This window comes from Nanorana parkeri, unplaced genomic scaffold, assembly GCF_000935625.1.
Source record: "Nanorana parkeri isolate BGI_ZX_2015 unplaced genomic scaffold, ASM93562v1 scaffold279, whole genome shotgun sequence".
In the NCBI taxonomy this organism is placed as follows: domain Eukaryota; kingdom Metazoa; phylum Chordata; class Amphibia; order Anura; family Dicroglossidae; genus Nanorana; species Nanorana parkeri.
Window position 1 is genome coordinate 1067484 of NW_017306547.1, and position 15603 is coordinate 1083086.

Consider the following 15603-nt stretch of genomic DNA (forward strand, 5'->3'; position numbering starts at 1 on the left):
AGAAGATCCTCCAATTAGTGTTTACAAGCCAAGATTAACGCTGTACTAGGCCTCAAGTTATCAAAATACTGAAAAATGCATTGGAGGGAATTATATAGATATATTTATATCCAAACGTATGTACACTGCACCCTTTGAAGCAGTTGTGACCTGCGCACACTCTTTGGGTTACACATTACATTGGCTATTTAGTGATATTAAAGTTAAAAGGTCAAGATTAATTAGGTCATTAGGGGCTTCTAGAGGCATCAGACACAATGTTTGTTGCAGTATACAAACTTCATTTATTTCATAAAATATATACAAATTAAAAACAATGTTCACAATTAGGGATGCACCGATATATAGGCGCCGAAACATATCGGCCGAAAATTGCACTTTTGGCATAATGCCGAAAGAGCCATGTTTCGGCAGATACATTGGCGCATCCCTGGTTTCTTTTCTCCCCGATGGGCGCTGTTCCAGCAGGTAGAAAAGAAAGTGACAGCCGGCCGAGCGCTGCCGTGGAGAGCGCTGTGAGCGGCCGGCGTCTCCTCACACAAAGCTCTGCCGCCTATCACAGTCCGGCAGAGCGGTGTGGGGGCGGAGACAGCGCTGCCACAGGAGGCTGGCCTTTCCTCTCTACACCGCCCGATCAGCCTCCTGCGACAGCGTGTCAGAGAGAAGAGCAAGGTACACACACTCAGTGATCGCTGAGTGTGTGTACATAATTGAGAATATGGTATGTTAACTATATCCTCAATTATGAATAAATGGGAGTGATCTACATCACCCCCATTCATTCATAATTGTAGTTATAGTAAACAAACAATATTCTCAAGTTATCAATGAACAGGAACACTCAGAGGATTCCTATTCATTGATAACAGGGTACACAGAAAAAGAGATTGAGGACTTTGTGTTCTCAATCTCTTTTTCTATTTTAAAAGTAAGAAGCCCCTAAAAGTAAAGTAAAAAATAAAAATATTTAATACAAAAATGAATAAATCAAAATAAATATAAAAATATTTAAAAAGTTTATAAAAAGATAAAATATTTAAACAAAATTGAAAAAATAAAAAACACATTTTCGGTATCGGTTTCGGCCTAACATTTTTTTTATTTCGGTTTTAAAATTTCCATTTCGGTGCACCTCTATTCACAATATTTGATTGCTCCCTTACTAGCCTCCTGCTGCCACCTATGAACTATACAATGTATTTTAACATCTCATACATCCAGAAGTGCACACAATTATACTTAAATTCTCATGAAACATGAATTGCTCTCTTGTACAGTTTGGTTAGTTGTTTGTTCATTGTGGCAAGCTTGGCTTTTTCCCCAACGCATTTCACAAATCAACTTTCTCAAGGGTTTGGAGGCATTAAATCTACTGGGATTTTCAGGGTGGATGAGAGCTTAATCCAAGGATTGGGGAGTCATAGGGTGCCCCCTCTTAACTCACCCCCTTTGTCCTCTGTGCCACAGAGGACCCACAAAAGATACCCAGGTTCGCTTATAGTGTTTTGTCCTTGTATAATTATGTTATTCCTTAGTAAATCCTCATATACAGTAATCTATAAATTTATGGTTAATTTCAGTCGTGGTTGACAATCTGTATAGTCCCAGTATCCTCTCTCCCCAATGTAGCGACCTTCTCCCTCAGCTGGGTGTATGAGATGTTAAAATAAATTGTATAGTTCATAGGTGGCAGCAGGAGTCTAGTAAGGGAAAAATCAAATATTGTGAACATTGTATTTAAATTGTATATATTTTATGAAATAAATGGAGGTTTGTATACTACAACAAACATTGCGTCTAACACCTCTAAAAGCCCCTAAAGACTAATTAATCTTGATTCTATGAAAGAGGGGTGAGGTGTTAATGGATCTGGGTACTATTAGCTCTTGGGATTTTGTTAGTACTGAAAAGTTAAAAAGCTCACTCACTATCTGCAAGGAGTTTGCATGTTCTCCCTGTGCTTGTGTGGGTTTCCTCCAGGTACTCCGGATTCCTCACACTCTCTAAAGACATGCTGGAAGGTTAAATGGATCATGTCCAAATTGGCCCTTGTATGTGTGTATGCATGTGTGATAGGGACCTTAGTCTCTAGAATGAAAGAGAAATAATTAAAAGGATTTTAAGCTATTTGAAATGCTGTGTAAATCACTTACAATGGATGCTGCTCCCTACAAATTAAGAATTTTAGCTTCCTGCAGAATCATCTGGTCCCCTGAGCACTGGTTCTGATATCCTGTATTAGAGAAGCCTCTTTCCCCTGTAGGATCCTATGGAGCCATCCTTGTGTGTGCTAGTGAAGTTGCATGTATCTCCATAAACACACAGAAAGACAAGGTACAATAAGACTCTCCCCTTCCCCTCCCTGTCGGTTCCTTCAGATCTTGTGCTGGATAGCAAGTTCAGGGAAGTGGAGCTGAGAGAGTTGGAGGCAGCTGTTGTAGATGTAAAAAAAATACTTTGCTGGGCAATGTTTATTTGTTGATCTGGATTAAATGATTGAAAAAAAAATACTACATTAAAAATATGAAACCTAAAATTCAAACGCAATCAACTAATTAAAAAAAACATTGAAATTGTGGCGCACAGGAAGCACATTCTTATAGTTTATTCTCAGGGAAACATGCAATATATTTTCTGTGCAGTTACAGTACAATAGATTTGACATTTCTGAATGACATCCTAATGATTCTCATTAGCCCTACAGATTTGTGCAATGCCACATGCTGAGTATACCAAAAATAGGCCATGACACCTACTGGTGTAAGCAGTATTTGGGACTACATGAAATGCACAGCTCACGCAAACCCAATTCAGAATAGGGCACTGGTCACAAAACTGAAAACCGCAACAATATACTGACGGTAGTTTGTACACGGCTATAGGTTTCCGATTTTCTGCATACAATCTGAAGAAAAATGATAGTCTCAATCACTGCGCAATGTTTATTATTAAATCAATAGCTGTAATGAGAAGTCACATCTTTGGATGAACAACAAGCCGTTATTCTTGATAAAATTATAATCGTTGAAGACCAATATCAGTGACTAATACACAGTCCAGACTTTGGGATCTGTAATGGTGTGTTACAGTGGAAAGTCACGTAAATGAACAGGTATTTTCTGACAATAGACTTCTGTCAGTTCACACTGTATACAGTACACAAAGGTCTCAAGCAGGACCTGGACTTCCTGTTCCAGCACAGTCAGACCTTTAATGAGTCAGTGAGTTCCAGGTAAAGCCATACCAAACCTCTGCATGGAACAAATTGCCCCTCTTTACTTCTCCATGCTATTTTTAACTCATCAAAATATTTTAAGCTTGTTATTGGTTTAAACAATTTTATTTATGAATGCAAACATCTCTTCTGAAATGCCAGCTTGTTAAAGTAGGATATGCAAGGAAATAAATTAGAAAGTACCTAGGGGGATTAAAAAAAGAAATCTTTCAATGGACAATTCTATGTCAAGTGGTAATAATGAATGACCGAAGAACGTAGAAAGCTTGATTTTGATAATGTATCCCCCACAAGCAAAAGACTGTCATGGCGGGTATCCAATTAGCAGTATGTGGGCCACCCCCAGATTTTATATGTCTCAAACATACACTTTTAAGGATAACCATTTACTTCATCTAAGATATATTCATTGCAAAAAAAAAGCCCTTAGAAGAGAACTATGGGGTTTTTCCCCATAGTTCTCTTATGGGTCACGGGAGAACATATACTAACCTCCTCCCGTGACCCAAAGCTCAGTATATCGTGGGCTATTGTCTGTGATATACTGCGAGTGCTGCAGCCAGGACGGATTCCGATAATACTGTTGAGATCTACCCAGCTGCGTGAGTGACAGCTGGCTCTGCCTATCTAGAGGCAGAGCCAGCTTTGCCCGCCCCCTCCCCCGTCGGTCCCTCCACTCAGTGCTGGAGGATCGGAGAGGGGAGGGGGGGGAATCCTTGCGGGAGCGGTGGCTGACAGTCACTGCTCTCTGCAGGGAGATGATCGGAAAGTGAGCGGGCGACGGTATGCGTTTGCTCACTTCCCGATCAATAGAGCCGACCGGTGACAGTTTTATTATCACACGTCGTCTCGAACTATGAGGATGAGTGAAAATCACAAAATAAGAATCCATGGTCAATGAGGTTAAGATTTATTGAGGACAGAAATTAACGTTTTTCAAACAGCTTGTCTTTTTGTAAATCCGATATGTTCCGTTAGACTTACCGGTAACGGGATTTCTAGGAATCTTTCAGGACAGCAACCTGAGAGATGATTGGTTCCACCTTCTACAGGAAACACAATTAGCAAAACAGTTAAAAGCCCCTCCCCTTCCCCTCGTACCTCAGTTGTGATAAAAGTAGACTACAAGCAATCGCATGTATTTTTATTTAAAAAATACGTTTATTTCTTCCTACAAAATTATATTTCAATAGAAACCCACCATTCCAGCAGCTTACATAAAGATGTCCGTATATTGTGCTCAGAGTCACGGCTCTGTTTAAATCCTTTCTGTTCGCAATTCTGATTAACACAGTCCACATCTGTGCAGTATGTATCTGAAGGTAACTGAAGGTGCTTGGGAGACTGCTCTAGGTTGGGGATACACTAAACTCAGGGGTTAAAGCTTCAAAATACATTTGAGTACCCCAACTATTGACAAAAATGTAGCTTATTTATGTATTAGTCGGCTGTACATCCTCAAATCATCTCGGAATTCCTTCTGGAGGGTGGCTACTTTTGTTCCTCATGGTCCCTGTGTGTGTTGTAAAGTAGCCAAGTTTGCTCCTGTGATAAACTCCAATATCACTTTTAGTTTAACAATTTGTATTATAATTAGTCTATCCACATGAGAGAGCTTGAAGCGGTGGCTACTTTATAACACACAGAGGGGCCATGGGGAACAAAAGAATCCCCCCCCCCCAGAAGGAAGGACAGTGTCATCACCAATTCAGAGACGATTGGAGGATCTACAGCCGAGTGATACACAAGATACATTGTTGTCAATAGCGGGGTTACTTGAATGCATTTTTAGGATTTAACTCCTGAGTTTAGTGGCTGAATGCTGGAGGACAGAATATCAGGAGCCACATTTGGAGTTCAGTATAGACAGTCAATCTTGTGATTGTCCCACCACAAAGTCAAGTGGGTGATATTTATTTTAATAAATCAGAATATGTACAGCAAGAAAGGATCAAATCCAAGTCCAATGACCGTTACTGAGAAAATCAAGGAGGCTGCAATTATTTTATGTTAAGGGTTTTTTTTTTTTTTGTCAAATATGAATGAATCCATGTTTACATTTCCATTCAACGAGTTCGCTAACAAACAAAAAAAGTATACAAGTTATTACTCACCTGTACCGCAGAGCCGGCTTGCTCTTAGACCAGTCCCTCCGCTGCAGTGAGACAGGCTTCAGTGACCAGAGAAGCAGGGAGATAGCTCAACTGTTCAGGTGAATCTAACTTTTTTTAGCAACTGGGCAAAAACGAGCACTTAACCCTTGCAGTGCGGGGTAGCCCCACTGCAAGGGTTAATAAAAGTTACGCCTGGAGTTCTTCTTTAACCTCTTTATGACCAGTGAAGTACAGTGTACGTCACTGGCATTGGGGGCGTTTAAACAGAAATGCCGCCGGGACTCTGTTTAAACTTGTAAAGCCGACTGTCAGCTTTACAGTAGAAGCGAATCTGGCGGCTTTGCTGACGCCAGATCACTTCTACAGGCTTGTAAACACCCCCTGCCATGTGTCCTGGGCTCCGTTGCCCCTCCAACGGGTCCGGGACGGGCTGCACTGGTGTTGGGGAAAAGATTAGCAAACCCGCGTTCACCGATCTGCCCCCGTACTATGGGACTGGGAGCGATGCAGATTGCATCACTTTCGGTCCCATAGCCGTCAGTGCTGGGCTCCTGAAGCCCAGCAATAAGCTATTGAAGTGCGATCTGCAATAGCTTATTTAGAATGTGAAGGTGACACTGGGGGGTCTTTTGGACCTCCAGCACCACCTTAAAGAGGACCTATCACCACCAATCTGCTATCACATGGGGGGGGGCGGGGGGGTTGTAATCCCGCCTGTGTGATAGCAATTAAGTTAAAGAAAAACAAAACTGTTTTTAGAATAAAATAAATGTAAAAATAATGTTTAAAAATAATGTTTAAAAAAAAAGTAAAGTCCCCCTTGGGCCTTCACGTAAACACGCGTCGGGTGTGCCTACGTACGAAAACGATGATAGCGCTACATATGTTGGGTATCTCCACGCACGCCGAAGAGTGAGGGCAATAATTCTAAGACCAGTATTTACACGTATCTCTTAACTGATGACCTGTGGGGGCTTTTAAACCGTTATCTATGGACTTTTTGGGGTACTGAATTTTGTTGCAGTTTCACGGACGCACACAATCTGTAACCTGGGCATGTTGGGTATCTATTTACTCGCGGTAATCTCATATTTTATTAAAAGAATGGATATTTTATTGTGTTTTGTGGCATTTAAATGCATTTTTCACAAACCTTGGGGGTTTGATAAGGAGGGGTCGTGCTAATATCGTGCAACATAAAAATTTGCAACTGCCGCCATTTTATTCTAGATGGACATAGATGGGCCAGGTACTGAGTGTCAATGGAAAACACATTACTAGTTACAATCTTCTGTCTGGTTTAGTATGGCAGAGCATTACTGCTTCATTTCAGGTAAGAACATATAATCGCGCAGCACAACACCCAATTTCTGGTGCGATGTATACGTACAGCAGGAAGGTACAATGCTGCATTTTTGTTCTTCTCTCTACAATTTTGTATTATAACGCATTATTATGTGAGAAGTTGTAAGGCCGGGAAAGTTAGTGGCTGCCATCTTGCCACCCCCTACTATTCCACTATTACAGAAGGAAGAATATTACACCTGTGGCAGGAGAATACTGCATTCTACTTAGAATATTAGATTCCCCTTTGAATAGCTTCAAATCAATCTGAACAGCATTTGTTGTAGCTTCACACCTCAGGTTACTCTGAAATAATTGCATTAGTCCAATTGTGCAAAGCAAATGTCAAACAGCAATCCAGGAAGCTGCTCCATGCCTGGGAGGTAAAGCAGGGAACCATTTCACTCAAGAGAAAATGCAATTTACAAATAGAACTTACCAACAGGAAGGTAACAAAGTCGATGTTGGGCAGCAGATGTTCTATTAAACATATATCACTTAGGCTTCAGTGTGATCTTTATAGTATCATTTCCCAGGTCCATCATCATTTCTTTCAGAATGCCTACCACTATGGAAGTAATAAAACAGAACCCACTAAGGAATCTCATTTCACGTACTTTTACGTAAGGATTTTGCCAGTATTCTGACTTAATAATACCAAGAAGAAGGATTTGTGATCCTACCCTGAAACATTCAAAGCTTGCAGACTTTCATAAGAGAAAATGGTCTTTAGCTAGATCAGGAAAAAAGTTACTTCAACTTAGGACTGTCATACCTACGGATGCTCGAAGCACAGCGGATTCAACCACTTGCACTAAAAAGAACCATAAAGGGTACATTTACATTAACCACTTGCTGCCCAGAGCTATTTCTTACTATTTGCACACATATGATAAAATATGAATTTATGGCTAGAAAACAGCTTCAGACCCCCAAACAAAGATATATTTTCTGAAAGCAGAGACCCTGTAGAATAATAAAAAAAAATGCTAGTTGCAGGGTTTTTTTTTTTATGTCGCACGGTATTTGCGCAAAATGTTTATCAAACCTGTATTTTTAGGATGAAATACACTAAAGTGAAATTTAGTGCACAGAAACAATACACAATGTTTTGGTAAAATATAACACACGGGGTCCTGTCGTGTAAATTAATACCAAACATGTCAAACCTTAACCACCGCCCGTCCATGGCCGTTGTTGAACACCTGTTTGGTGTCTATTTACCCGACGTGACCCCGTCTTTTATATTTTACCAAAAAATTGGGGTGATAATAAATGTTTCATAACATTTCATAGGAAAACCGGTTGTCTTTTTTTTCCACAAACTTTAGGGTACTTTGTTTTTGTTATATAGTAAAAATGAAAAACCCCAGTGGTGATTAAATACCACCAAAAGAAAGCTCAATATGTCCCAAAAATGGTATAAAATTAATTTCAGTACAGCATTGCATGACTGAATAAACAATAGTCAAAAGTACCGCAGCGCTGAATACTGAAAAATGGCCTGGCCAGGAAAGGGGTTCAACACCCTGGTCTTTAAGTGGTTAAAATTGCGTGCGCCCGTGAAACGGCAAAAAGCTACAATACCCAAAATTTCTCAGAGCCGACACTTTAAACGTTTTTACTGCCCATCAGTTTATTGTGAACAGTGATTGATAGCCCTAGAATTTGTGCTCTCACTTTGCAATTTTAAATTTTGCACGTAGGCGCATGTTTGTGTTGTATGTGCGTGCAGGGGGCTTTAAAATTTTTTATTGCATTTTATATGTTACTTTCTTTTTTGTATACTCAACTTTATTGCCATCACATGGGGGGCTGACAAGCCCCCCTATGTAATAGCAAACAGGATCTGACAGGTCCTCTTTCTGCAGACATCAGAGGTCTTTCAAACTCCTAATGTCACCTAGGGACCTCAAAGTAGCCAAGGTCTGCTTCACCAGCTTCTTCTTCTCTCCACACGGGGGACAGCGGAGCCCAGGGAAGCCGGGGGACGGGGGTACACAACGCCGCTTGGTACAAACAAGCTATTGGCTGTATAGCCGCCGGATCGCTTGCACATAAACAGCAATCACCTGCTGTTTAAAATGATACAGTTGCAGCAGCCGTGTTCTTTGTATAATTACTTCAAAGCAGATGACGTGTATTTACATGAACCCGCTAGAAGTGGTTAAAGAAGAACTCTGGGTAAAAATGGTATTAAGCCTTGAAGTGGGGCTACCCCAGCACTGCAAGGGTTAAGTGCTCGTTTTTGACTAGGGTCAAAAATAAAATCTGATCCTCTGAGACGGCTTGCTCTTAGACCCTGGAGCCTCCCTCCCCCTCCGATGTAGCAGTCTTAGGTCCCCAAGTCATCACATTCTATAAAGTGTATAGGATGTGAGGACGCTGGAGGACATACCATCGCTGGAGTGGAGGAGGAGACAGGCAAAAGAGCGCTGTCACAGCCGGCCAACTCGGCGGATCGGGTGAGTATAACATATTTTACACCCTAGGTGAAAAAGAGCACAAACCTTGCAGTGCGGGGGTAGCTACACTGCAAGGGTTAGTAACATTTTTACCCAGCGTAATTCATTAAGTGCTCAATTTTTAGCAGACAAGAACATTTCAGCAACAACCAAAGGAATGTCCCCAAAGTAAAACTGCAGTCATTTTTAAAAGTGTGGGACAGGAAAAAGTAAAAATCTTCCCAAAAGTAACAGACCGCACAGCAGGGAAGAGCAGGGAGGTTTCACCCCAACGTCCTGTCCTAGTACAGCAGGAAAGTAATGCTGGACACACACCTTACAGCCATCGCAAGACTTTTGTCTTGCGATGGCTGTAAGGTAATTAAAAAAAACGTACGATCTGCCCATCTTGGACAGGCAGATCGTACTTGCGATCATCGCAATGCTGAACGGGCAGTGTGCGCTTGCGCACACAGGCCCGTTCGGCTTTTTATCTTACAAACATGCTACACACCCACCGAACATCGTACGATTCTCGGCGTGTTTTCGAACATGTTTGTAAGATAAAAGTTGTGCGACCTTATAGTAGAGGTCGCACGGCTTCCGCACACCTTACGATCGTGGGATTTCCCGCAATTATCGTACGATTATCGTGAGGTGTGTGGGGACCTTAACTTGGATTCATTAATTCTGGAGCAGCTGTGCATAGTAACCAATCAGCTTCTACCTTCAGCTTGTTTAGTTAGCCTTTGAAAATGAAACATGGAAGCTGATTGGTTGCTATGCACAGCTGCTCCAGTCTTAGTAAATTCCCCTCTCGTGTATTAAGATGTCTGTAAGTGATTGAAACAAGAAAATATGGCGCCAGCACACCTCTTGCTTCAGAAGTTCATCTTTACAGACATTAATGCAGCATGACAAAAAATTGCAACGTTTCAGAACTGTACAGAATTCCTTCATCAGGCAAACAGCACCCACTTTACAGGCGTAAAGCGCTATAGTATGCAAAGGAGATATATTCAAAGTGTGTACATACAGGTGAAACTCGAATAATTAGAATATCGTGCAAAGTTCATTTATTTCACTAATGCAACTTAAAAGGTGAAACTAATATATGAGATAGACTCATTACATGCAAAGCAAGATAGTTCAAGCCGTGATTTGTCATAATTGTGATGATTATGGCTTACAGCTCATGAAAACCCCAAGAACCCCAAATCCACAACCTCAAAAAAGTAGATTATTACATGCAATCAATAAAACAAGGATTGTACATAGAACAATATCGGACCTCTGAAAAGTACAAGCATGCATATGTACTCAGTACTTGGTTTGGGCCCCTTTTGCAGCAATTACTTTTGCATCATATTCTAATTATTCGAGTTTCACCTGTACATGAAGTCACACGTTTTTACATACTATAGAAATATTGCTGTTTAGCTACCCGAATTGAATGTTGGTGTTAAAATATGTCCCTCTCCATTCAAGAAAGTCTTTTCCTCCAGTTTATGTTTATTCGGCTAAGAGAAATACAATGACTTGTGCCACATTTTATATTTGGGGCATAAATGTAGAGATCCCCGATTTCTAAAGAGACTGTAATAGCAGGGATCTTTAGCAATGTGTCTCCAGCCTATGACTTAGGGCTTGTTCACACCAAATCTGGACCAGACCTGGGTGAGTTTCTGCATGTGCATTGTGTTTTTGATGCATCCGTCCATTTCCCCCCCTCTTTTTTATAGCCTAAAATGGGCTTTTAGGTATGGGCCCTTTGGTGATGTCAGGGGCCCCCTATAAAAAAGGAAGACCACCACTGGTCTGTGGCCTTGGATTCTAAGATCCGATTGTTCTCTACGTTACAATGACACAAAGCACTGGATACTATGAAGGAAAAGTGAAAGTAACACGATACCATCCAGTACCAAATGTACTTGTCATCAGTTTGCAAAATCTGCCAGGAACCAAAAACTGATCAAGTCAGCAAATAAGCTGAGTTTTGTTACAGAATCTACTACGCAACTTGTCACCATTTCTGCACATTTGCCATTATTTTAAGTCTAACAAGTTAAAAGAAACATTTAAAAAAGGAGAACTATGATTTCCACTCATCCTCATAATTAGAGCCGATCTATAGTTTGGAAAGTGAGCGAACGCATAGCATCGCTCGCTCATTCCTGATCATCTCCCTGCAGAAAGCGGTGACTCCCATCTCTAATCCTTCAACGCTGAGTGGGGGAACGGACAGGGAAGGGGGCGGGCACAACTGGCTCTGCCTCTAGATAGGCAGAGCCAGGTGGGTGGCTCTCGACAGTATTGTCAGGATCCGTGCCAGCTGCGGCGCTCTCGGCATATAGCGGGCAATAGCTTGCTATATACTGAGCTTTGGGTCACAGGAGGGCATTAGCATATGTCCTCCCGTGACCCTAAACAGAACTATGGAATAAAAAGGTGAGCCCATAGTTCTCTTTTAACCAGTTGACATCCGCGGTGTTAAACCCCCTTCCCATCCAGGCCATTTTTCAGTATTCAGCGCTGCGGTACTTTGACTGACATTTATTCCGTCATGCAGCGCTGTAAGCCTAAAGCTAATAAGTAGTATTACAATGTGACTGCTGTCCACCACACTGCTCACTGAGCTAACAAGTTACAACACAAACAGTCTCATGATATTTACAAGGTGTGTTTGTTTGTTGTTGTTGTTTGTGTTTGTCCTCGTCTATGTAGGCAGTAGTTAGGTATGTATAAATGTATGTGTATGTGAAAAAAAATGATATTTACAAGGTTATTCACAAAAGGGTGAAGAGTTTTGAGAAGGCAGGAGAGGCTAAAGTAAGTGATTTGGACAAATTCTCCAATTCAGCTCACTTTCCAGTTCAGCGATGTTCTCCTAGATCAGGGGTAGGCAACCTTTAACACTCAAAGAGCCACTTGGACCCGTTTCCCACAGAAAAATAAACCCCGGGAGCCACAAAACCCTTTTGACATCTAAAATGAAGATAACACTGCATATATCGTTTTTTTACCTTTATGCTATGTATAAAAGAACTATAGTGTGTTGCATTTATGAAAATCAATGAACTGCTACAGAGAAAACACCTGCAGTAAACCAAAAATGTTGTCTGCTTCTGTGTGCCGTCATCTTTTTATCGCATATGTACTGGAGCTGTGGAGCTTACACTCTAATGTCCCTCCACAGTCGCACACTATTATTATACATTTATATAGCTGACATATATCGCAGTGCTGTACAGAGAACACTGAGCCAGTCACAGTGTCTGTACAGAGGAGCTTACACTCTAATGTCCCTCCATAGGTCACACACTATTATACATTTATATAGCTGACATATACCGCAGTGCTGTACAGAGAACACTGAGCCAGTCACAGTCTCTGTACAGGGAAGCTTACACTCTAATGTTCCCCCACAGTCAAAGTCACAGTAAAGATGCTAGCATCAAAAAAGTCAAATTGGATTGTTTTGGGCCACAGACTGGAGGCTGTTCCTCGATTATGTTCCATATGTAAATGTACAATTCAAGAGCGATAACTAAATTATGGGATTTTTTTTAAACGTGAACACTATGTGAATGTAATTTACTACCCTGTTGTTTTGTGGCCCGCTGCTGGTCTCTTCAATAAAAACATGCCTTGAACAGTTTAAAATAAAAGATAATTTCTCTTTTACATAAAAAAAAAAAAGTCAAATTGAAAAAAAAAAAACAAATGATGGAAGAAGATAGGGACACCACAGTGCCTTCCAGGGACTCCCTTAGGGCTTACACTTACATTTTCGGCCTTGTAGGGGACACCCCAGGTTTTTCTCTCTCCCAGCTGGAAGCAGCGGCGGTTCCACAGAGACGGCGTGAGGGGCGTGGCCACAATCCCTGCATAGACCGGCCCGCAAAGGCCGCTAAGCAAACAGGAGGGGGTGGAGCTACACCTTCATCTGTGGTGTGCTGAGACCTCGACAAATGCGGAGATACCGCCCCGTTCCCCAATCACTGCATCTGTCAGATCAGTGGGCGGAAGGAGCGGAGCCGCAGCAGAAGGACGAAGCCGCGGGTTGCCGACCCCTGTCCTAGATTGTTCCCTTGTCCTGCCGTCTCCAAACTCTTCCCCCTTCGTTATCTCAGTAAAGGAACTAATGCAGCTAATTTCCTGTAACTTCAGATTCCATAACACAATTATTTAACAACTCTCCCTAATGATAGATTTAGATTATGTTACAACAACTTACTTCACCGACGCTGGTTTGGATAATAACTATCATGTTGGGGTTATCTTTCAATATCAGAACAAAATAAATATTCTAGAGGCCGCCACCATTACACACAGAGAATTCTAACACATACAAAAAGATTAAAGCCACCAATGAATAGATGATCCAAACAACTCTTTATTTAGCATAAAAGCACCAATTTAAAAAAACACTCCGCCGGGCCATTTTACTTGGAATCTATAAATGCACCTGACCACTCACTGAACAGTTAGACACAGCTTGATGCCCTCAACATTCACAGCACTTTTCATCTCACCAATGAATAGAGTCAATAACTCACATGCAGCATAGGTTAGCACATCTCATCCGCACAACCCATTCCCCTTGTGCCATGCTGACCTAAAAATCCCTAGGCATTACTGCCAGCACTCAGCACAGAGGTGAACGAGGGCTGCCATTTGCACGCAGGGTTTTTGTTGTTGTTCAATGTATAAATACAATTTAGCAAAACGAATAAACCATTGTGGGACCAGAAGATTTGGAAACCCTTTTAAAAACTTGAGAACAAAGACAACGCGACCATTTAAAAAAAAATAGAATCAAATAGTAACAAATGAAAGACAAATCAGGGGAATTTATCAAATCTGGAGCAGTTGCCCATAGTAACCAATCAGCTTCTATCTTATGTTTGTTTGGTTAAGCTCTAAAAAGGAAACAAAGAAGCTGATTGGTTGCTATGGGCAACTACTCCAGGTTCCGTCTGCTCCTGTTTTTTTAATTAATTCCCCTCATTGTTTATCAAAATGTTATGCTGGAGATTATACAGTGTTTAGAAACTTAATGACAACCACATCCTAACCCGGATGAAGGTAGACTGTGCCCAGTGACACACTGCCGACAGCAGGGAAGCAGTAATCATGGAAAGACCTGTTCTGGCAGACATAAAGAGAACCTGTCACTCTTCACATCAAAGTTATATACAGCAGGTAAATGTGCTTGCATACTCATTAGTCAGCGTACATTTATTTCTTGATGTCCATTTAGCTTCTGACAACTGATTTCCTGCGTAAGGGTGGCTCTTTCCCTTGAAGGATCCTATGAAGCCACCCTTGTGTGTGTGTCCACAAAACACTTCACTGATCCCTGCTTCTCCAAGCTAGTAGATAAATGGCTGCTGGGGTCTGCTCTGTCCTTGTGAAGTTCAGGGAAATGGAGCCAAGAGAGTTGGAGATAACTATTTGGAAACATGATGAAGTGTTTGGGTAACAATATAAAGACATACTTTGCTGGCAATGTACACGTGTCTGATCCGGATTCAGTAATGACAGTTTAATAATCATTTAAAGCAGAACTACAACCTCCTATCCTTTATAGCCAAGATAGTTGGGGTTATGAATAATGGGGTGTTACAGGCACATTCAATTATGGGGTTTACAGGTTAAGGGTGCACAGGCACGTACAGGTAGTGGGGTGCACAGGCACGTACAGGTCGTGGGGTGCACAGGCACGTACAGATTTGGGGGTGTGAACACAGGTCCAGGGTGAAGCTCTTACCGTGATGGGCTGCTCCTGCAGGCTCCCCACAGAGAAGCAGTTATCCCCCGGATTGACGGCTCCTGTCAGCACCTGGTGCAGATTCATGATCCAGTGGCCGCATAGAGCCCGGCACAAGGCGGGGTGACAGGCTACCAGGACGACATTAGGGACAGTCCGGAGTCAGTGCGGTGACAGAGGGAACCCCAGGAACAGCGGCCGGCAGAGGACAAGCTGAAGGGAAAACACAGCAGCAGCAAGTGACGCGCACTGGTACAGAGCTGCACAGAGCAGAATCCAGCCAGTGAGGTAACCAGCTGCGTCCGCACTGAGCATGCGCCACTCTCTCGCCACACCTCCGCTGCCGTCATCAGCGCGCGAGCTACACTCCCCACAGTATCAGAAATCCCTCCCTCCACCTTCCTCACTGAAAAGCTATAGGCACAGCAAGAGAGATGAAGGCGTGCCCCAGATGGCGGAGACTGGTTGGGCGAACTACCACTACGGGGCGTGGTTTACTGCCTCTATCAGAGCAAGCGCACCCAAACTGCGCATGTGCGGCCACGCGAAAGTCACATGTTTTGTCAATAATCTCTGGAACAGGAAGATCCAGTTGCCAACGCTGTACTATTCATTATTGTTGTGGAACAGCTGAGGGAAATGTCAGCTTCTCCCACGCAGCCTTCGTTCTTGGAAGTTAGAAGAGATTGGATT

General features: G+C 42.2%; 1 protein-coding gene across 1 annotated transcript in view; it reads right to left on the reverse strand.

The window, feature by feature from the left end:
- The window catches only part of DMXL1 (Dmx like 1), a 127046-nt gene extending 111993 nt beyond the window's left edge, over positions 1-15053 (reverse strand). The window contains exon 1 of the mRNA XM_018557308.1: positions 14911-15053. Within this exon, the coding sequence (XP_018412810.1) occupies positions 14911-14997 (87 nt within the window). The 5' untranslated portion in view covers positions 14998-15053. The remainder of the gene's footprint in view (positions 1-14910) is intronic.
- Between the last annotated feature and the right edge of the window lie 550 nt (positions 15054-15603).